At 54.5% G+C, this 20,955-nt stretch overlaps 1 protein-coding gene across 1 annotated transcript; it reads left to right on the plus strand.

Moving 5' to 3' along the window:
* Window positions 1-1,922: 1,922 nt before the first annotated feature.
* C1QTNF12 (C1q and TNF related 12) lies at window positions 1,923-20,074 on the plus strand. The gene is made up of 8 exons (XM_043995921.1): window positions 1,923-3,119; window positions 13,389-13,505; window positions 13,642-13,753; window positions 14,466-14,635; window positions 16,377-16,485; window positions 17,062-17,152; window positions 19,241-19,319; window positions 19,596-20,074. Exons 1-8 carry the CDS (start codon window positions 2,970-2,972, stop codon window positions 19,692-19,694), a joined length of 927 nt encoding a protein of 308 aa, XP_043851856.1. The 5' UTR covers window positions 1,923-2,969; the 3' UTR covers window positions 19,695-20,074.
* The last annotated feature ends 881 nt before the right edge of the window (window positions 20,075-20,955 follow it).

Below are 20,955 nucleotides of genomic sequence, written 5' to 3' on the forward strand. Positions count from 1 at the left end.
CAGAGACAGACAGGGAAAGACACACAGAGAGGGAGAGACACAGAGACAGAGACAGACAGGGAGAGACACACAGACAGAGGGAGAGACACAGGGTGAGAGACAGAGACAGACAGAGAGACAGAGAGCAAGAGAGAGACACAGAGAGACGGAGAGACAGAGAGAGAGCAGAAAAAGAGAGACAGAGAGACAGAGATAGACAGAGACAGAGAGAGATAGCGAGACAGAGGGATGGAAAGACAGAGACAGACACAGAGACAGAGAGAGACACACAGAGACACAGAGTGAGAGACAAGAGTGAGAGACACAGAGAGGGAGAGGCAGAGAGAGGGTGCCCTCTACCTTACACCAAATGAAGCCTCGGTCCCTACTCAGCCCCTAGGCTCAGGCTCTTTTCTGAGGGGAGGGGGCTCTCTCCTCCTCGTTCCCAGTCTTTCCAAAATTGCTGCTCAGGGGGTGAGCCAAAGACTCAGCTGGTCAACTGAGGCACAGGGTGTGGGGCTCCTGTCCCTCAGGCCCAGCTCAGTCTCCCTGACATTCGTGCCTATTTCTTGCTCCTTGTGTCATCTCTGCCTGTTTCAATGCTGTGTAACAGTCCATCTTCCATCTTCCCATCTCCCCTGGCCCCCTTGAGGGCAGAGACTGTTCTGTTTTCCTTCTGGCTGGCGGACCATCCACCGTGTGCCTTTGACTCCCACAGGCTGAGCCACCCCGGGCAAGTCCTTTACACTCTCCATGCCCCAGGCAGCTCTCGGAGACCTGGGGGTGCCGGCCTGCATTGGCAAACGAGCTATCCTCAGTCAAGAAACATTAAGTGCCTACTATGTGCCAGGCATCGACATCATAGATTATCCGTACACATGCAGGGCAGAGCACATAATGGGACCATAGATTTTGGGGAGGGGAAGTGACTTCTCGGTAACTGAGTCCAGTCCCCTCATTTTTACGGAAAAGTAAACTGACACCCAGAGACTGGCCCATGGTCACTCAAGGAATATAAATGCAAAGACAAAATTTGAACTCACGTTCTTTCCACCTTATGATAGGAGTGTCCTGAAGAGTGAGTGAGTAAATGAATGGATGGAGTGAATGGATAAATGAACGAACAAACGAGTGAAAGAGTGAGTGAATATTGAATGAACGAACGAATGAATCTCTCTCACATGCAAGTGACGAGTTGGGAGATCTAGGTATGCACAGTCTCCCCCTCCCCTCCACGTGCTCACTGCCTTTGGTCCCTCACGGTCCGGTGCCTCCCGGACCTGTCTGCCAGTGGGGTTAGCCTGAGCTCGCTGCCACCCCCCAGCCCCGGCAGCCCGTTGAGCCTCCTGGAAGGCGCGGGGGCTGAGCAGGGAGGGAGGTTTCTGGCAGGCGGGGCGTGCTCTGGAGGGCTGGGGTGGCGGGGAGCGGCCCCTACCAGCTGACTTGTCCGGGCAGGGAGCGGGATGGGAACTCTGCCCCTTGGGAGAACGTGCTCCCCGGGCCGGGCTGCGGGCTGGTCTGTCAGAGGTGGTTAGGTGCCCTTTGACAGATGGAGCTATTAACATGTCATCAGGTGCATTCTGACAAATTCAGGGCTTGTCTGCCACCAACCTGGGGGGGGGGGTCCTCCAGAAGGCGCCAACGGAGGTTAAATATTATTAACAAATAAAGACGGGCACATAGTTAAGCTGGAATGTGAGTTGGAAGGGAGGGGTGGGGGCTGGGGGGGGGGAGGGTTAACTATTTAATGCCCGGCTGCTCCGGGCCCGGGAGCCCGGCCCTGGGCGGGCAGGGGCCGGAGGGCGCCAGAGGGGGCCGGGGGGGCAGGGGACAAAGGGCTCTGGGGTGAGCGGCTGCGGCGGCGCCTGCTCCCCAGGCTCCAGCAGGCAGCCCTCTCCTCGTTAATCAAAGTACCAGCAGCCGGTGATTGGGCCAGGCTGCTCAGGGGCCCCCGCCAGCAGCGGGCCTGGGCCCAGGAGCAGACTGGGGCTCCGGAGACGGAGCGCGGGATGACCCCTCCCCCTTGATGGAAAGGCTCTCAGGAAAAGGACTATTTATTTCGTGAGACAGCCAGCGAGCGGGAGACGGAGGGAGAGTGTCCCGCGGAGCGGAGCGGAGCGGAGGAAGGCTCCCTGGCGCCGGGCCAGCCCAGCCCAGCCCGACCCAGCTCGCCTCGGGGCGCACGGCTGAGGAGGAAGGCAAACCCCTTCTGGTTGGCTCGCCGAGCGGGAACATGAGTCTGGAGAGTGAGTCTGCCTCCTGACAGCCGCAGCGGCCGCCTAGCCTGCCCTCCCAGAACCACCCTGTCCTGCTCCCGGGAGGCCTGGCGGGGCTGCTTCTCTAGCCCCCTTTGCATGTGCTGACATCTGGCCTGGGGTGCGAGCGTCGAGGAGGAAGATGGGGCAGCGGCTGCAAACACAGCATCAAGAGGGACTTGGGGGTCTCCCCGGGGCCCTATGAGGGAGGACAGCAGCCAGGCAGGGCAGAAGGAACCCAGCCCAGCCCCACCACCTGGGGAGCCTTCCTGAGACAGGTGCCCAGCTGCCTTCCGTTTTAGTTCCTCCAGACCTTGAGAGAGTCAATCCCCTTGAAGGGAAGACCCATTTTCCTGGCCCATGGGGCTCGGGCCCCTCCTGCCCCCTCTTATCAGCACAGTGAGTTTTATGTCTGCCAGGCTCTGGGGCCCCCAGTTTCCTATACTCATGAGAGCCCAGGGTCTTTGGGGAAAGAGATACTGAGCCTCGAAACAGAAAGCTGGGATCAACGGCTCGGCGTTCTTGAACACCTGCCTGGCCAGGGCTCTCAACCTCTGTGCCCAGAGACTCCGTCCTCCGGCTCGCCACCTTTGCACCCGACTCTTGGCTCCCTAGCCCTGGCCTTGTGAGCCCAGAGACCACCTGCCTGCTCCCACCCCTCTGGAATCGTGTCCGTCCATCCATCCATCCCTCTGTCTGCAGACCTGGGCTGCCTGCCCTGCCCCTGCCCCCACCATGAGACTGTGGGTCTGGGCTGTGGCCATGGCTCTTCTGTGGGGCACCAGCGCCAAGAGGGAACGCAAGAAGGCCAAGGAGATGAGCCAGTACACGGAGCCCTTCAATGCCACTGTCTCCAACAGCGAGGAGTTGCCCGGGCACCCCAAGGTACAGACTGATGGGGTGGGTGGGGCTAGATGAGAGGGGGCACCCAGTTGGGTTCTCAGGTTGGAGGGCTCCCTCCACCCCCAGGTGATGAGTCATGCGTCCATGGATGCGTGTGTGTTTGCGTGTGTGAATGTAGATGTGTTCATGTTTGGGTGTGCAGGTCCCCCATACCCATGTGTGGACAAGGTCTTGGCTCTGGGTAACTCCTGTTTTCTTGTATTCGAAGCTTGGGTCCAGGCGGGATGCTCATGGCCACTGCTGACCAACTGGATCAGCCATGAGTATCTCCTGCATCCCTCATCTTCTCTGAAGCTGGGGCTGCCCTGGTCCCCGTGGTTTGGGTCTGAGAGCATGGAGGAATCATGGGAATGGGTCACTAGGGAAGGAAAACTACACGCAGCCCAGAGCCCCGGAGCCTCTCCCAGTGAGCCCTTGCAAGTCGCCTTGGGATGCTTTCTTGCTCTCCCTCACTGCCTCTTGGCCCATCTTTCTCTGTCTCTGTTTCTGCCTCTGCCTGTCTCATTCCATCTCTCCTTATCTGTCACCATTGGTGTCTGTCTTTCAGTGTTGGTTTCTATGTCTATCTCTCTGCCTGTCTCTCTGGTTCACCCTCTCTGCCATCCTGTCCCTCTCTGTTACTGTCAGCATCTCTCTGTCTCTGTCTGTACTTGTCTGTCTCCGAGCCTTGTCAGTGTCTGTGTCCCTGTCTCTGTCTCTGAGTCTCTCTGGCTGCCTATCTCTCCATGCTTAAGGGCAGTCTATTTTTTGAGGGATGTTGACCACATGGCAGTATTTGATGGAGACTGTGGGTTGGCTTTGGTCACTGAGGATGGGGGGGATAGTGGAAGAATTTGGGGGAATGAGAATTAATCCCGGTGTCAAGGAGAACCTGCCCTCAATCCAATCATCTTCCCACCCACCCACCCACCCATCCATCCATCCACCCCCCCATCCACCCACCCATCCATCCACCCACCCATCCATCCATCCACCCACCCATCCATCCACCCACCCATCCATCCATCCACCCACCCATCTATCCACCCACCCATCCACCCACCCATCCATCCATCCATCCATCCATCCATCCATCCATCCATCCATCCATCCATCCATCCATCCATCCATCCATCCATCCATCCATCCATCCATAAGCCTGTGGGCAGGAGAGTCGAGGGGCATCTGGCTCTGAAAAGGCTCTGGAGTAGAGCCCCCTCTTTTTCCCACCCTGTGAAGCCTTCTCCCTGCAAGTCTAAGGGGAGGCTGCTGGGCAGGGAAGGGGCCAGGGAGTGTGGGGTGCCAGCTGCCTTATGGACTAGGTCTCGATGAAAGGGGGGGTGGGGTCTGGGCCCCAGCCAGGACTCGGGGGTTCCCAACGGCACATCAATTAACGCTTTGAAGCCCAGATCATTTGGATGATCTCCTTGGCGGGGTTGAGGCCCATTAAGTTTAATTGGCTTCCCGGCTCCCCAAGGGGGCGGCCCAGGTGAGAGGCTCCCCCTAGTAACAACCCCCAGCCTGAACAGAAGGGTCAGAAGAGGTCCCTCAGGAGCCAGGAGTCAGCAGGAAGGAAGCCGCTGTCTGGATACCCAGGGCCCAGGCACCCCTGGGACTCCAGATGCCTGGGCAGAAGTTGCCTTCCTTCTAGTGGTACCTGCCCACTGCCGCAAAGTCCCAACAGGCATCAGGAACTCTCATCTCTGGCTCTCCATTACTCTGGGCTGGGGGAGCTCAGGGGACCCGAGGGTCAAGCGGCTCTTGGATCTCTTGACCAGCACCTGCCCTCCCGTGCTGTGTGAGGGGCTGCAGCCCCTGATCTGAGCCCTGGCCCAGAGAGAATCTTGGTGTCTGCCTCTGTCTGATCAGGGCAAAGGAGAGAGGGCCCCCTATGCTTGAGGCTCTGGGCTCAGGTAAACAGATGAGTCCTGCCTTCAAAGAGTTTATGGCGTGTGTGTGTGTGTGTGTGTGTGTGTGTGTGTGTGTGTATGTGTGTGTGTGTGTGTGTGTGTGTGTGACAGAGACAGCTTCAGAACCAGCAGGGACCTTAGAGGTCACCCAGTCCAACCCCACCGCATTTTATAGAAGAGGAAACTGAGGCCCAGAAAGGTCATACTATGATGCCTTTAAAACTAGAAGTGGGGCAGCTAGGTGGCGCAGTGGATAAAGCACCAGCCCTGGATTCAGGAGTACCCGAGTTCAAATCTGGCCTCAGACACTTGACACTTCCTAGCTATGTGACCCTGGGCAAGTCACTTAACCCCCATTGCCCCGCAAAACAAACAAACAAACAAACAAACAAACAAACAAACAAACAAACAAACAAACAAACAACAACAACAACAACAAAACTAGAAGGGATCATAGGGGTCATCAGATCTAACCCCCTTAACTGTAGAGAGGAGGAAAATCGAGAGCCATAAAAATTTAAGTGACTTGCCCTGGATCACCCAGGTAGGAAGTGTCTGAGGTGAGATTTGAACCCAGGATGTCTGTACTCTAAGGCTAGTAGTATTCACTATCCCACACTGCTTCTCAAAGTCAATCATGCTGCTCCATCAGCAAGGGAGGAAGTAAGGTGGCAAAGGAGAGATCCAGGCAGAGGATCTGGCAAAGCCCAAGGAAGAAGAGATCTTTGTGTGCTGGGGAGATCAGGGAGGCTTCCTGGAGGAGGCAGCATCTGAGCTGGACCTCAAAAGAAAGGGACGGGGGCAGCTAGATAGTGCAGTGGAGAAAGCACCAGCCCTGGATTCAGGAGGAGCTGAGTTCAAATCCAGCCCCAGCCCCTTGACACTAGATGTGTGACCCTGGGCAAGTCACTTAACCCTCCTTGCCCCGCCCCCCCCCAAAAGAAAGGGACACTTTCGGCCCAGAGTTGTTTTCCTGCTCTACTCAATGCTCCCCTCTTTCCTCTTCTTCCTCCTTTCCCTCCTCCCTCCTCCTCCCTCCTCCTCCTCCCCTCCTTTCCCTCCTTCCCCCTCCTCCCTCCTCCTCCTCCCCTCCTTTCCCTCCTTCCCCCTCCTCCCTCCTCCTCCTCCCCTCCTTTCCCTCCTTCCCCCTCCTCCCTCCTTTCTTCCTCCCTCCTCCTCCCTCCCTTCCTCCCCTCCTTCCTCCTCCTTTCCTTCCTCCCTTCCTTCTCCCTCCCTCCTCCTCCTCCCCTCCTTTCCCTCCTTCCCCCTCCTCCCTCCTCCTCCCTCCTCCTTTCCTTCCTCCCTTCCTTCTTCCTCCCTCCTCCTCCTCCCCTCCTTTCCCTCCTTCCCCCTCCTCCCTCCTCCTCCCTCCTCCTTTCCTTCCTCCCCCTCCTCTTCTCCTCCCTTCCTTCTTTTTCTTCTCCTTCCTCTCTTCCCCTTTCCTCCTTCTCCCTTTCCTCCTTTCTTCCTTCTACCCCTTCCTCCTTCCCTCCCCCTCCCTTCTCCTTTCCTCCTCCCTCCTTCCTTCCTCTTTCCTTCCCCCCTTCCCTAATGCAATCAGTTGATGTCTATAGACCATTTTAAGATTTGCAAAATGCTTCCATACACAGAGACAGTGAGGCACCATGGCTAGCCCAGAAGCCCCACATTTCAGAATCCGGAAGCCCTAAGTTCAGACACCTGCTTGGTGACTCTGGGCAAGTCCTTTTCACCTTGCTGAGCCTCAGCTGCCTCCTCTGTAGAATCGAGGGTGGTCCCAGCACCTTTTTCAGAGGGGGATTGTGAGGCTCAAATACAGTGACGATGCTATAATATTTCACAATGCTCTATTTTTTTTTTTTTTTGGGTGAGGCAATCGGGGTTAAGTGACTTGCCCAGGGTCACACAGTTAGTAAGTGTCAAGTGTCTGAAGTCAGATTTGAACTCAGGTCCTTCTGAATCCAGGGCTGGTGCTCTATGCACTGCGCCCCCTAGCTGCCCCTACACAATGCTCATTGTTAAGGCCCACCACTGTCCGCTGGTCAGCCACTTTGCCTGGATTTCCTATGAGCCTTAGTGCAATCCTGAGAGGGAATGGCTGGGATAAGCCCCACTTTACTGAGGAGAAAACTGAGACTGAGAGCGGTCCAGTGACCTGTCCAGGGTCACCCAGACAGTCCCAAAGCCCTGGGCTCAGTCCTCTGTGCTTCTGGGCAGGCTGAAGTGGCCAGCCTGGGTCCGTGGAGCTTGGATGGAGGACCATCCTGCCCTGCTGCACACCCCACAGCCTCAGCCTGAATGTCTGGAGGTGGGCCTGCGAAGGAGGCGTTTCTAGGCCCTGGGTACATTTCCAGACTCAGGGTGTGTGCGCGTGCTCGCACGCTCCAGACGGGCTGTCCCAGCATTGGCAGCCTCGCCTCGGCAGGCCCTTTTCATCTCCCTAGTACATCATCGATACTATCTACCCATCCATCTTCCAGCCTCCAGGGCCCATGTGGGGCTGGGTGTGCCCTGGCATGGATGCACTGGGCCTGCCAGGGTCCCATTTCAAAGATGGGAGAGGCTGACAGATGGTCAAGGGGACCCTGAGGGTCCCAGGATGGTTGCCTGAGAATAAAACCTGACCCCCCATCCAAGGGCACCTCAAGTGCCAAGCAGAGGGGAGAGATGACTTGGAGGTGGTGGGGGGAAGTCTGGTGTGTGGGAAGAGTGTGTCAGAGGGTACCTGATGTTCTGGGATGCCCATCATGCCAGGATATGTGGCCCTATGGAGGGCCTGCTAGGGAGGGGGCATATGGAACCTTGGGGGTGAATGCTGTGAGTGTGGCAGGCACAGGGAGCGTTGTGTGACGTCCTGGGGTCCTCGTGTATCCAGGACCTAGAGCTAACGGTAACCAGGCCAGGAAGGAGATGAAGAGCCTGCTTGTGGAAGCAGAGGCCGGGCATCGATCCTGGCTCACCCAGGCAGCTCCTCCCTGCCTCCCTGGGATGCCCCCTTGCTCCCTAATGGTCCTTACTCCCCTGGGCTACCTCAGGCTCAGGGAATGGCAGGGCCCAGGAGGGGAAGGTTGGTGGGCATACTCTGATGGCCTCCCCAAGGCTGTCAAGGCTGTGCTGATGCTGGGCCTTTGGCACCTTCCGATCTCTACACTGGAGCAGGGGCTCCTGACCCAGCCCCCTGGGTGCCCTGTCTTCCTCTCCTGGAGACAGCCCTGGATAACCTCAGGAGCTTTACAGACACTGAATTCCTGGGCTCCTGTCTGAGGCCTGAGGTCATTATCCCATTGGCTCTGGGTACCTTGATTTTCCCCTCCAGGAAATGGGAATGGGGCTGCCTCGCTGGGCACGGTTTGGCTGCTTGGATTCCCCTTGGGCCTGCGAGCAGGCCATGGGCTGTCCACCTCCCTCACTATTCCCCTTCCAGATGTCAGGAGACAGGAGGACAGTGGTCTGGGGAAGGATGAGAGGAAGCATGTGTTCTTCTCTCTCCAGAGATCTTGGAGTTCACCTAATAATAGTACCTTAGGCTCATAGGCAGAGAGGTGGGAAGGACTCTTAAAGTCACTGAGGCCCAGAAAAATTAAGTGACTTGCCCCAAGGCATATACACAGGTGGTGTGACTCAAACCCGGGACCTCGAACTCCAAATCAATGTTCTTTCGACTATACCCCACGGCCTTCCCCAATATGGGATTACCACAGAAACATAGATTTTGATATTAGAAGATACCTTAGAGACCACCCCTCATTTTTCAGAAGGGGAAAGTGAGGCCCATGAGGGAAGTGATTTGTTCAAGATCACACAGCTAGTCAACAGCGGTTAGGTTTCTCACCCAGGGTCTATGATTCTAGATCTGAGACGCTCTTTCTGAGACGTGGTCACATTCTGGTCTAGGGTCCTTTGTCCCTGTTCAATCAACATGTCATAACTGCCTTCTGCTGCCGGGTTTCCTTTCTTACCTGGGAGATTGGCAAGATCTCCAACTCCAGAGTCCAAAGACCTAGGTTCAAATCCTGCTTCTGACACTTGCTACCTATGTGAGCTTGGACAAGTCACTTGCTCTCTGTGGGTCTCATGTTCCTCATCTGTAAAAAGGAGGGGGTTTAGACATTACTCTGAGGCCCTGGGATCCTCTATGGGCCTGAAGGTGGGCCTTGGAATGCCAAGGGAAGGAGAGAGGATGAGGGAAAGCTGGACCCAGTGCTGATTTTCCCAGAGAAATGAAATTCTCCTGGTCCCGGGAAGCTCAGACTCTAGGCCTCTGCAAGCCCCCCCCCACCCCATTTCCTTGGGACAGGACTAGATGGAGGAGCTGTGCCCAAGGTCAGGGGCTCCTCTTCGGGGGGCTGGTGGCTCCCTCCAGTCCACAGAAGAATGGGGTCATTGACCTGGCCTCCCTGACTCCCAGGGCCCAGAGTCCTTCCTTCCTTGACAGATTTTCCCTTTAACACTAATTACTTAATTAGGCCTGACTCGGATGCTGGTTCCCTGCTGCCTGCTGAGCTGCTGAAGCACAGTGCCCAACGGGGAGAGGTTTTCCAAGGGTGGAGGCTTGAGGCCCACAATGGGGCAGATGCTGGGTCAAGCAGTCACTGACATGGGCTTCCTTCTCTCCTGCTGAACAGGGAGACTGAGGCTCCCAAACCTTTGTCCCAGACAGCTTTTATTGTTTTCCCCCCAAACTCCCAGGTGTGGGACCTATTTTTAAGAAAATGGGGGGCATCTAGGTGGCACAGTGGCTAAAGCACTGGCCCTGGATTCAGGAGGACCTGAATTCAAATCTGGCCTCAGACACTTGACACTTACTAGCTGTGTGACTCTGGGCAAGTCACTTAACCTTCATTGACCTGCAAAAAACAAACAAAAACAAACAAAAAATAAAATGGGGGGGGGGTCTGGGTTGCCTGAGGTCATAACTCACTTATGTGGTGATATATGGGATGCAGAGGAGGGGTGAGCAGAAAGCCAGGAATGGGAATCTAAGGGTGATGGAAGCAAACACCCCGTGTTGGATACAGGTAATGGGAATGTAGGAATTAGTGGGGGATGGTGAGCAGTAATGAGGCAATGGGCGTGATGAGTGCAGGGGAAATTCTTCTACTCAACTAAGATTCAGTAAATGTGTTAGGCACAGTGCTAAGCTCTAAGGAAATAGTGCCTACTTTCAAGGTCACACTGGAATTGGGGTTTGAGGGTGATTGGGAAGGAGGCAATGAAATGGATGCAGCAGCATGGTGTGGTGGATAGAGCGCTGGATAAAGCATCAGGAAGAACTGGGTTCGAATCCTGCCTTGGATACTTGCTAGCTTTGTAACCTTGGGTCTTAGTTTCCCTATCTGCAAAAAAGAGTTAATGATCTCAAAGGTCCCTTCTAGCTTGTGATCGATGAGCCTAAGGAGATATAAAAATGAAATAAGGAGCAAAAAAAATCTATGCAGGGGGTAGCTAGGTGGTGCAGTGGATAAAGCACAGGCCCTGGATTCAGGAGGACCTGAGTTCAAATCCGGCCTCAGACACTTAACACTTAACTAGCTGTGTGACCCTGGGCAAGTCACTTAACCCCCATTGCCCTACAAAATAAAATAAATTTTAAATAAATTTTAAAAATTTATGCAAAGCAATTTTAGTGGACTGAGGGAGAGCACTGGGGCTATATTGGGAAGAACTGCCTGGAGGAGGTAGCACTTGAAGGGAGCCTAATTAGGATTTCAAGGGACAGAGGTCAGGAAGGACAGCATTCTAGGCATGGGTGACAGCCTAGGCAAAGGCATGGAGGTGGGAGATGATGGTACTGGAGCATGGAAACGGACCATGGGAGTGAGGGAGGCAAGGGCATGAGGGTGGTCAGGGAGGAGGATAATGAAGGTCAGGCGGGAGGCAGTGAGGCTAATGGGGGTATAATGGGCAGGGATCCTGAGGAGGATGGGGTGATGAATAAGGAGGATATACTTCTCTGCACCTTCCGCCGGCCTCCAACTTGAATTCCCATGGGCTCAGGGGCCAGGAGCTGGAAGCTAGGAACTGGGAGCCAGGGTTGGCGGGAATCGAAATCCCTTCTTCAGTGGTTCTGAGCTTTGGGCCAGTGTCTGTTAAGCTCATGGCCTTGTTTTATGGGCTTCCTGTTCCAGGCAGAAGGACTGAATTTCTCATCCACACCCATCCCCTTCCCCTGAGAGAATGGGGGGCGGGTAGGGGAGGATGAGGTGGGGCTAGGCTGGTGGGGGGGGCGGGGGATGACAGCCGGCATTGCTCAGATGTGATACATTCTTCCCCGGCCCCCTCCCGGCCCCAACACCTCATTCTCTACTCTGGATGAAAAGTCTCAGGCTTTGATTGACTCCGATGGAAATTTGGCCACCATATTGTGGGTGGATTGAGACAGGGTGGGGGAGAGAAAGGGCATGCAGAAGAGAGAGCCCCAGACAGCGGGGTGCTAAGCTTGCCTCTATCCCCCCAGCTTCCAGGGGGCCCCTGGGGACCTTGTTGTAGATGGGCCCCGAGAGCAGCAAGTCATCTCGATCTCCCTGCTCTCCACTTGTACCAGAGGACCAGGATGTGGGCTTGGGAAGGGGCTGGGGACCCTTCCCAGAGGGAGCTAGCAAGAGGGCAGGCCAGCCTGGTGATCGATGGCTTGAAATCAGAGGACACAGGTTCTGATTCTGCCACTGCTACACGACGGGAGGGCATGCCCTGAATGATCTTAGAGGTCCTTTCTAGCTCTCCGTCTGTGAACCTGGGAGGACGGGTCGTGGCTGCCTGGGAGAAGCAGCCTGGCCCAGCCTGGGTGTGAGGCTGGGAGTCTGCCAACCCCCTCAGTCATTACAGAGGGAGCAAGGCGTCAGCAGTGCCCGGCACTGCGCCAAGTGAAAACCATTTGCCTGCCTTTGAAACATCTGGCCCCTCGGGCATACCCTCTGCCCACATTTCCCCCCCTCCCTATGCCAGGCCTGGCTCTGCCTTGGCCCTCTCTGAGGCCCGGAGCTGATTGTGAAATGGTTCCCCCTTCCCCAGTTCTCCTTCTGACACCTCTCCCTTCCCTCCCCCCTTCCCTGAGCAAAGCACCTGGAACAAAAGTCCTTTCTGGATGTTGCCTGCCTGGCCCCCTCCCCTCTGCCTGCCCCCGGCTAAAAGCGGAGGCCAAAGCCTGGCCTGGCTGGAGAGGAATTCCTGCCTGGACCCAACTAGGAACCTGTTTCTGCTCCCTTGGCCAGCTTCCCTCTGATGGGCGGGGGTGGGGTGGAGGATGGCCCCACCTGTACATCTGTAGGGGTGGATGGAGGACTGGCTTGGGAGGCGGGAAGACCTCTGACCCATCCTGGTTGACTGTGTGACCCTGGGCAAGTCATTTCACCTGTTTGCCTCAGTTTTCTTATTGTAAAGTGAGGACAATGTTAGCACCGACCTTCCAGGGTTATTGTGAGGATCAAATGAGATCATAATTATAAAGTGCTTTGAAAATCTTAAAATGGGATAGAAATTACACGTGTTAGCTGGGGGCTTGGGGGCCACCTGCTCCAACACCCTCGCATAATAACGGAGGAAACTGAAAACCAGGGAGATCCACTCAGGGTCAGCATACCTCTCTCTCTCTCTTTTTTTTTTGTGTGGGGCAAAAAATAAGTGACTTGCCCAGGGTCACACAGCTAGTAAGTGTCAAGTGTCTGAGGCTGGATTTGAACTCAGGTCCTCCTGAATCCAGGGCTGGTACTCTATCCACTGTGCCACCTAGCTGCCCCTCCAGCATACCTCTCACCACACAGGGCACTGGGGGCTACTTTCCCACAGGAAGCTTACATTTTACTGGAAGCTCCCCAGGATCAGAAGCCTGGGACTGCTATTTGGGTGCCTCCCTTTGCCTGTATACAGCTGACCTCCCTCCCTCCCCACTATCTGCTTAGGCCTAACAACATCCTCTGGGAGTCCCAGAATCCTCTCATCCAACTGGCTCCAGGCGGGCGCTACCCACCTGACCACAGTCCCTGGTCTGGCTCTGGCCTCAGTCAGCCCAGAGCCAGGACTCCTGGGTTCCTGGGGGAGTTGTTAGACCTTAATAAACGACAGAGGTGGAGGAGGGGAGGAGGGTCCCCCCAAAAGGGACGACATTGCACTCCCCTCTTCTATTCCCACTGGGATGATCTAACTTGTGTCCACCCCTAGCCCGTCGCAGGCTGTGGATTTCTTGCCACTCGATACTGGGCTCTATGGGGTCCATCGTGGTGGTCTGGTGCATTGTTAGGAGTCAGAGTTTGAGACCAGCTTCTCTGAGCCCACCCCCCGGGGCTGAAGGGCAGTGGGGGAGGGGAGGGGGCAGTCTCCCCCTGGGAGAAGCCCTCCTAGGGATCCTAGGGTGGAGGCTGAAGCCGTGTGCTTATTGATTCTTCAGCCACCTGAGGCTGCAGGTCCTGAGCTCACCGATGCCCACAAAACTTGGCTGAACTTCGTCCGGAGGCCAGATGATGGGACACCCCGGAAGAAATGCAGAGGGAAAGACAAGAAATTAGTAAGTCGCCCAGATCCAGGCTAAACTTAGCTGGGGGAGGGGAGTGGTGGGGTCGTCCTATGCCTGGGGGAGGGGCCATGGTTGAGGGGGGCACTTCTGCTGGGACTTTGATTCTCACTGTCTCTTTTGCTTTCAGCGTGGCCTTGTGGGCCCTCCAGGCCCCCCAGGCCCTGCTGGTCCCCCAGGTCCCCCGGGGGCTGAAGTTACCCAGGAAGCCCTATTGCAGGAGTTCAAGGACATGCTGAAAGGTGAGAAAGGACCCTGCCCTGGACTGACCCCTGAGCCCTTGACTCTGGTCCCAAATTTCCCCCTGACCTTGGCCCTGGAACTGACAGCAGCCCCAGCCTGACCCTGAACTAGTTCTTTGAACTGACTGACCCCGGATTCTAGTTCTGGCCTGACTCTGACCTTGCCCCCTGCCTTGGAACTGATTCCTTGTCCCAACCATTCATTTCCAGAAGCATTTATTAAGTACCTACTGTGGGGGCAGCTAGGTGGCACAGTGGATAGAGCACCGGCCCTGGATTCAGGAGGACCTGAGTTCAAATCCGGCCTCAGACACTTGATACTTACTAGCTGTGTGACCCTGGGCAAGTCACTTAACTCCAATTGCCTCACCAAAAAAAAACAACAAGACACCTACTGTGTATGATATAAATATATAAGAATATTGGACATGTGAAGAATATATCACCTGTAGATATACCAGCTTACAGAATTCATCTAGAGTGAATGCAAAGGAATTTGGGGGGTCAGGGAAGAGCATTAACAACTGAGGGGGGGGATCGGGAAGGCCTCTCATGTAGGAGGGCAGCCCTGAGCCGGGCAGCCAAAGATGACAGCACCTCGGCCTTGAGGAGGGAGCTGGTCACCTTTGGAACAGAAGAAAAGCCCCTGGGGAGTCAGGGAGGAGGAAAGCCAGGGTGAGTCTGGGGTCTCTATGACCGGTGTTCCCCATAGAGGCCACAGAGCGCCGGGCAGCCATGGTGGCCTTGGCCCAGCCCAGCCAGCGGCCCTTGGACTCCATAGCGGCCCCCTATAGGCGTGTGGAAGAAGCCTTTCATTGCAAGCTGAAAGCCCAGCTGGTCATTGACAAGAAGACCCTGATGGAGCTGCACAACTTCCAGGCGGTGAGCCCGGGGGGGCTTTCTGGCCTTCTCCCTCTCCCTCCCCATGTCTGGGCAAGAACACCAAGGCCTGGGATACCCTCTTCATGGCTCAGTGGAGAGAGGGATGGAGTTAAGACCTCAGTTCGAATCCCATCTCTGCCCTTTCCTAGCTGTATGACCCTGGGTAAGTCACTTAATCGCTCTCAGCCTCAGTTTCCCCACCTGTAAAAATAGGTTCATAATGCCCATAGACTCCCCCCTCCCCACCTCCCGGGAATGTTGTGAAGTTCAGCTGAGATGATGTATATGAAGTGCTTTTCGAACCAGCGATTGAGAGGAAGCAAGACATATCTCAATGAGCACTGGCCCTAGAATCACAAGGTCTGGGTTCAAATCTCACCGTTAACACTAACTTTGTGACCTGGAACAGCTCACTTAATCTCTCACTGCCTTCTGGGAGCTCTTTGAAAGATGATTTGGGGTCATCTGGGATAACCGCCCTCCCCCCAAAGTATATAAAACGATTTTGTCTGTGAGATCAGCCATATTCAGAGACACGCACACACCCGAAACCCCCAAAGAAAGGAAGCCAGCGCCTGGGGCATGAGGAGACAGGAAGGCTTTATCTAGGATCATCTTCTGGTGCCTGCAGTTTCCCTCTATAGTTAGTGGCTGGGAATTAAGTTGCTTCTTCTATTAATGTAATTGCTTTAATGGGGGGGGGGGGAGGGAGGGGAGCCCTCTTCTGTAGGACTCAAAGGCAGCAGAGATGTCAGATGAGGGAGAGGGATGCTGGGGGGGGGGAGGAAGATTGACTGTGTGAGTCTCTCCTCCCCTGCCCTTCCCTCGCCCCCAAGGGACTTGGAATTAGGGGATCCGGGAAGTTGCGTCATCACCATGGCCTCAGTTTTCTCATCTATAAAATGGGCCAGACGCCCTCGGAGGTTCTCTTCCAGATACAAAGCCAAGGACAGGGGCAGTCCAGGGGAGAGTGGGGTCAGGCAGGCAGCCTGGAGTGGGGGTGGGGAGTGCAAATGGTAGGAATCACAGGGAAGATATTGGAGAGGATGCTCTCTGATGGGTGTTTTGTTGTTGTTTAGTCACACCCAACCCACTTGGGGTTTTCTTGGCAAAGACACTGGAGCGGTTTGCCATTTCCTTCTCCGGTTCATTTGACAGATGAGAAAACTGAGGCAAGCAGGGTGAAGTGACTTGTCCAGGGTCATACAGCCAGGAAACGTCTGAGGCAGGATCTAAACTCAGGAAGATGAGTCTTCCTGACTCCAGGTCCAGCTCTCTGTCCACTGTGTTACCTAGCTGCTCTCTGGTGGGGAATTGGCTATTCCTTCTCTCTGGTTGGCTTCCTCTCCTCTCACTCTGGAGCAGGGGTGGACAGGATTCAGCCCTGATAGAAGAGGGTCGGAGATCACCAGAGATGTCAGGGAGCTCATGGAGGAGTCAGGGTGGGAAAAATGGGGCCTGTTAGAGACCACGGATCCCAGAATCCTAAATTTGAAGCCAAAATAAACCCTCAAGGTCATCTGGGCCAAACCCCTGATTTTACAGATTAAGAAACTGAGGCCCAGAGAACTTGCCAGGGTCTCACAATAAATGAAATATCAGACTTTTCCAAATGACCTGGTGCCTCAGTTTCCCTTTTGTGATGTGTCCTCCATGTTCCCTAGACTTGGAGAGGAGGCAGAAGCTTAGAGTGGTGTCCCAGGACTCTCTAAGATGCTAACTCAGTGTTACTTTCTCATAGCCTCTGGCCAAGGGGGCCTTCCTGAGGGGATCAGGCCTGAACCTTTCTACAGGCCGTTTCACCGCCCCTGTGTCCGGCATCTACCAATTCTCAGCCAACGTGCACATCGGTGAGTGTGAGTCTGTGCAGTGTTTAGAGGCAGGGAGACCTGGGTTCAAGTCTCACCTTGGATATATACTAACTGCTGCACCCTGGCCGAATCTCAACCTCTCAGGATCCCAGGCAATTCTTTTATATTTTAGAATAAATGGGTTCTAGTTCTAGATCTTGGATCCTGCATCCATAGAGAAGCAAACAGAAAGGGATCTTGGGGACAGGGCACTAGCAACGGGGTAGTGGGAAGGAGGGAACACTTGAGGAAACCGGGAAATTCTTCAAGGCAGAGGGGGCTTCATCTGGGTGAGGAACTCCTAATGTAGAAATTCCCTCCACGGGAGTTGCAGGTTGGCAACTCCTCTTGGGGCTCTGATGGGCCTTGCCCAGGATCACAGATAATGTGTCCGAAGAAGGATTTGAACCCAGATCTTCCTGACACTCCCACCAGCTCTGTTGCTTCTCTTAAACAGATTGGCCACTCTTTCTGAGGAGTGCTTTAATCCGTGACTGTGATAATGATGGCATTCAGTCAGGGCTGGGCTTAAATATTTAGCAGGCTTTCTGTTCACCCTTGATACTTTTCTCTAAGATCACAGTGAGCTGAAGAGCCGAGCCCAACTGAGGGCCCGAGACAATGTCCGTGTGCTGATCTGTATTGAATCCTTGTGTCACCGACACACGTGAGTACTGTGCTTTCATTCCTCAGGTAGGTCCTGGGCTCCTCTGGCCTCCCACTTCCTTAGCTATGCAGCAGGGCCAGGATTGGAGTCATCACCACCCGGGGAGGAGGGTGTCCAGGGATCTCATGCTTTAGGAAAACCTATTATATGGCATAACATAGCCCCCAAAGGGAAGTCTTCCTGGGCCATTTGGAAGGGGGAGTAAGGGAAATCAGTGCTCCTCTCTCCTTACCTCATGGCTAGAAAGGGGCAGACAAAGACAGTGAATGTCATTTGTACAGATTTTTCCATCCCAGCCTTGGCTTCTGATGCATTGCAATAGTTATAAATTTAAGGCAGGGCAGCTAGGTGGCGCAGTGGATAAAGCACTGGCCCTGGATTCAGGAGGACCTGAGTTCAAATCTGGCTCAGACACTTAACATTTACTAGCTGTGTGACCCTGGGCAAGTCACTTAACCCCCATTGCCCCGCAAAAAAAAATAAATAAAATAAATGTAAAGTCAACACATAGGTTCAAACAATGAATTGCACAAGATGGGGAAGTGTGTTAGGCAACAGTTGGTCTGAAAAAGATGTTGAGGTTTTAGTACAAGCTTAGTATGAGTCAAAAGTGTGCCCAAAATAATGTACATTGAGAAGCATAGCTTCTAAGATTAAAGTGGCAGTCTTCCTGTACTCTCCCCTGGGTTGGATAGCATTGGGAAGGATGCGTTCAATTCTGGGATTCACCTGTTAAGAAAGACATTGATAAGGGGCAGCTAGGTGGCGCAGTGGATAAAGCACCGACCCTGGATTCAGGAGGACCTGAGTTCAAATCCAGCCTCAGACACTTGACACTTACTAGCTGTGTGACCCTGGGCAAGTCACTTAACCCTCATTGCCCTGCAAAAAGAAAAAAAAAAGAAAGACATTGATAAATAGAAGAATATTGAGAAGATGGCTTGGACAGGCCTTTCAGACTGAACAATGTGAGTATCAGTTGAGGGAATGAGGGATGTTTAGTTATATAGACGAGGAACATGGTCAGACCTGAGTCTTCAAAAAGATTGTTTGGGCAGCTGGGTGGAGGGGGGATTGCAGGGAAATAGATTAGGAGGTGGTTTCAATATCTGGACGAAAAATGAAGATAAGACTTTGGGAACCTGGGAGCCGTCTGGCTTCTGGTATTTGAAGGGTAGCAAGATGAGCCTTATTCTGCCAGGCCCCTCCCCAGGTGGAATGGGTTGTCTCAGGGGGTAGTGAGCTTCCTATCACCCCCTGATCCCTCCCCCAGGCCTTCAAATGGAGTTGGGATCTAGAGGGATTTTTCTTCAGGTCCAGCATAACTATTGGGGTCTCATCCATGAGATCACTCGATCCTGTCCCCACCCCCTCAGTCCCACTCTTAAGGGGGGAGGCTGGCAGTAGCACTTGGGGAAACAGAGACAATATGCCCCCTTGTGCCCCCCATGGAAGAATGGCAGTGTCACAATGGAGGAGTTTCACCCCTTTTCTTCCAATCACCCCCCTCTTTATTCCTTTCCTTTCAAGCACCCCTGTCTTTCCATCCTTCCTTCCAAGTACCCACTCTCCATCTCCCTCCTTCTAAGTACCCCTGTCTCTATTCTCTGTCTTGCTCTGCCTACCCCCCCCCCAATCATTCAGAGCACAGGAAGAATCTCTTCCGGGAAAGCATTTGTAGTCTATATGGGGAGCTTCAGGAGAGAAGGGGCAAAGGTTCATGACGAATGTTAGGGAGAGAGAAGGAGGGAGGATGCATGGGTGTGTGGTAGGAGAAGACCCAGGCAGCTGCTGCAGCCCCAGCTGATCGCAAAGACTCATACCAAGGTGACACAGTGCAAAGACTGAGCTCAACTCCCAGAGGTGTGAGCTCCCTGCCGGTCAAGAGAGCTTAGAATCCCAACGGTCTAACAGGGGAGACGCAACTGTGTCCCATGGGGGTCTCTGTTCCAGGGGAGGAGGAGCAGGATCCAGAGCAAGCAATGGCCCAAAGTAAGGCCCTTAACAAAGAAACACGAGCACCAGCCCTGCCCGGTGCTCGAGGGCTACCCACAATCTCTGATGCCCTTTTGCTGGCTCTGGCTCTAGGTCCCTAGAGGTGATCACCGGCCTTGAGAGCAACAGCAAGATCTTCACGGTGCATGTGCAGGGGCTTCTGCAGCTTCAGGTAATGATAGGGGCAGGGAAGGGGTCTGCGTCCCTCATGGGGAGGACGGGCGAGGAGAGAGAAATGCAGCACCCATAGAGAGGCCCCAGCCCTGTGACCGCCATTGCTCTGGGCCCGGCTTCTGGTCATACCCATCTTCTCTGCAAGGGGAAGATGCTCGAGGGGAGGAGGTTGGATTATCGTCCTTCCCCTGCCCCTGGGGTGGCCGAGAGGCAGCTGCCCACCCTCCTCAGTCCCCAGTCCCCTCTCATGCCGGGCTGTTTCTCTCTTCCCTAGGTTGGTCAGTACACCTCCATCTTTGTGGACAACAGCGCTGGGGCCGCCCTCACCATCCAGAACGGCTCAGACTTCATGGGGCTGCTCGTGGGACTGTGATCTGGAGGGAAGGCCAAGCAGCTCCCAGCCGGGGCCAGTGAGGGAGCACCGGACTGTGGGAAGAGAGGGGCACGGGGCAGAGAAAGAAAGGCCTGTATCCTTTGGCCTCACTTCTCCAGGGCCTGGGAGTCCAGCCAGGGTCTCCCTTCCCTCCATGCCCTCCATGTTCCCCTGAACACCGCCCCCCACAACACACATTACACCCATACATATCACATACACAATAGACACATACACCACATACATATCACATACACTTGCCACACACATACACACACATATACACATACCACACACACACACACACCTTGTGGGTCAGAGGTGGCTGCTTCTTCTTTTGTTCTTGTCTATTCTTATTATACACTTTACTGATAATAATTATTATGAAAATTATGATAATAAAGAATAAAAGGGTTGGAGTGTTTTGTTGTTGGACCTTTCACCCTGTGTGGTGAACGGATATGGCTCCCATTGGGGGAGGGGCAAGGGCACTCATCCCTTGGGGCTGGGGTGGGGGGGGTATAGCAGACGTCTTTGGGATCTTTGGATCATAGAGGGAGAACTGAGAGAGGCCTCAGAGACCTTTCAGTCCAACCCCCTAATTTTACCAATGGGAAACTGATTCCCAGAGAGGTTAAGTGATTTCCTAAGGTCATGCACGGGTAGCAAATTGAGATTGAAATTTGAACCCAGGGCCCCTGACTCCAGAGCTAAGGCTCTTTCCACTGTACCCAGGACTTTAAGGAAGGGTGGTGGTATTTGGAAGGGATGTGTGACCCTGAGGCTGGGCTGCTGTTGTGAGGGTGGGGCAGGCCAGGGCAGCTGTTGGTCCCTGCTCTGTCCTCAGTCTCTGAGTCTCCCCTCCCCTAGCTCCTGGGTCTACTCTGATTCTCAGATCTTCTTTTTCATTTTTTCTTTGGTGGATGGAACCAGAGACATATTGGTCTTGGACTTTTTCACTGTGTTGGGTGACTCTGATTCCCCTGGGATCGGGGCGGGGCAGCCAAGTGTGGGAATCTGGGCTCCATGTGGGCACCAGCCCAGCTCTGCTCCTTGGTACTGTAAAGCTCAATGTTCATTGGGGGCCAGAGCCCATCCCTAAGGCCCAGGAGAGTTTTCTCCTAAATTCCAAGAGGATGAAGCAGGGGACCCCCCCTCCCTGACCCCCTGCCTCATGCCAAAGGCATGTGAAAGCCTGCTTCCCTCTCTCCTTTCCCCTCCCCGTCCCCCAAGCCCATTTGCACCCACACACGGGCACACA

Source organism: Dromiciops gliroides, chromosome 3 (assembly GCF_019393635.1).
Source record: "Dromiciops gliroides isolate mDroGli1 chromosome 3, mDroGli1.pri, whole genome shotgun sequence".
In the NCBI taxonomy this organism is placed as follows: Eukaryota; Metazoa; Chordata; class Mammalia; order Microbiotheria; family Microbiotheriidae; genus Dromiciops; species Dromiciops gliroides.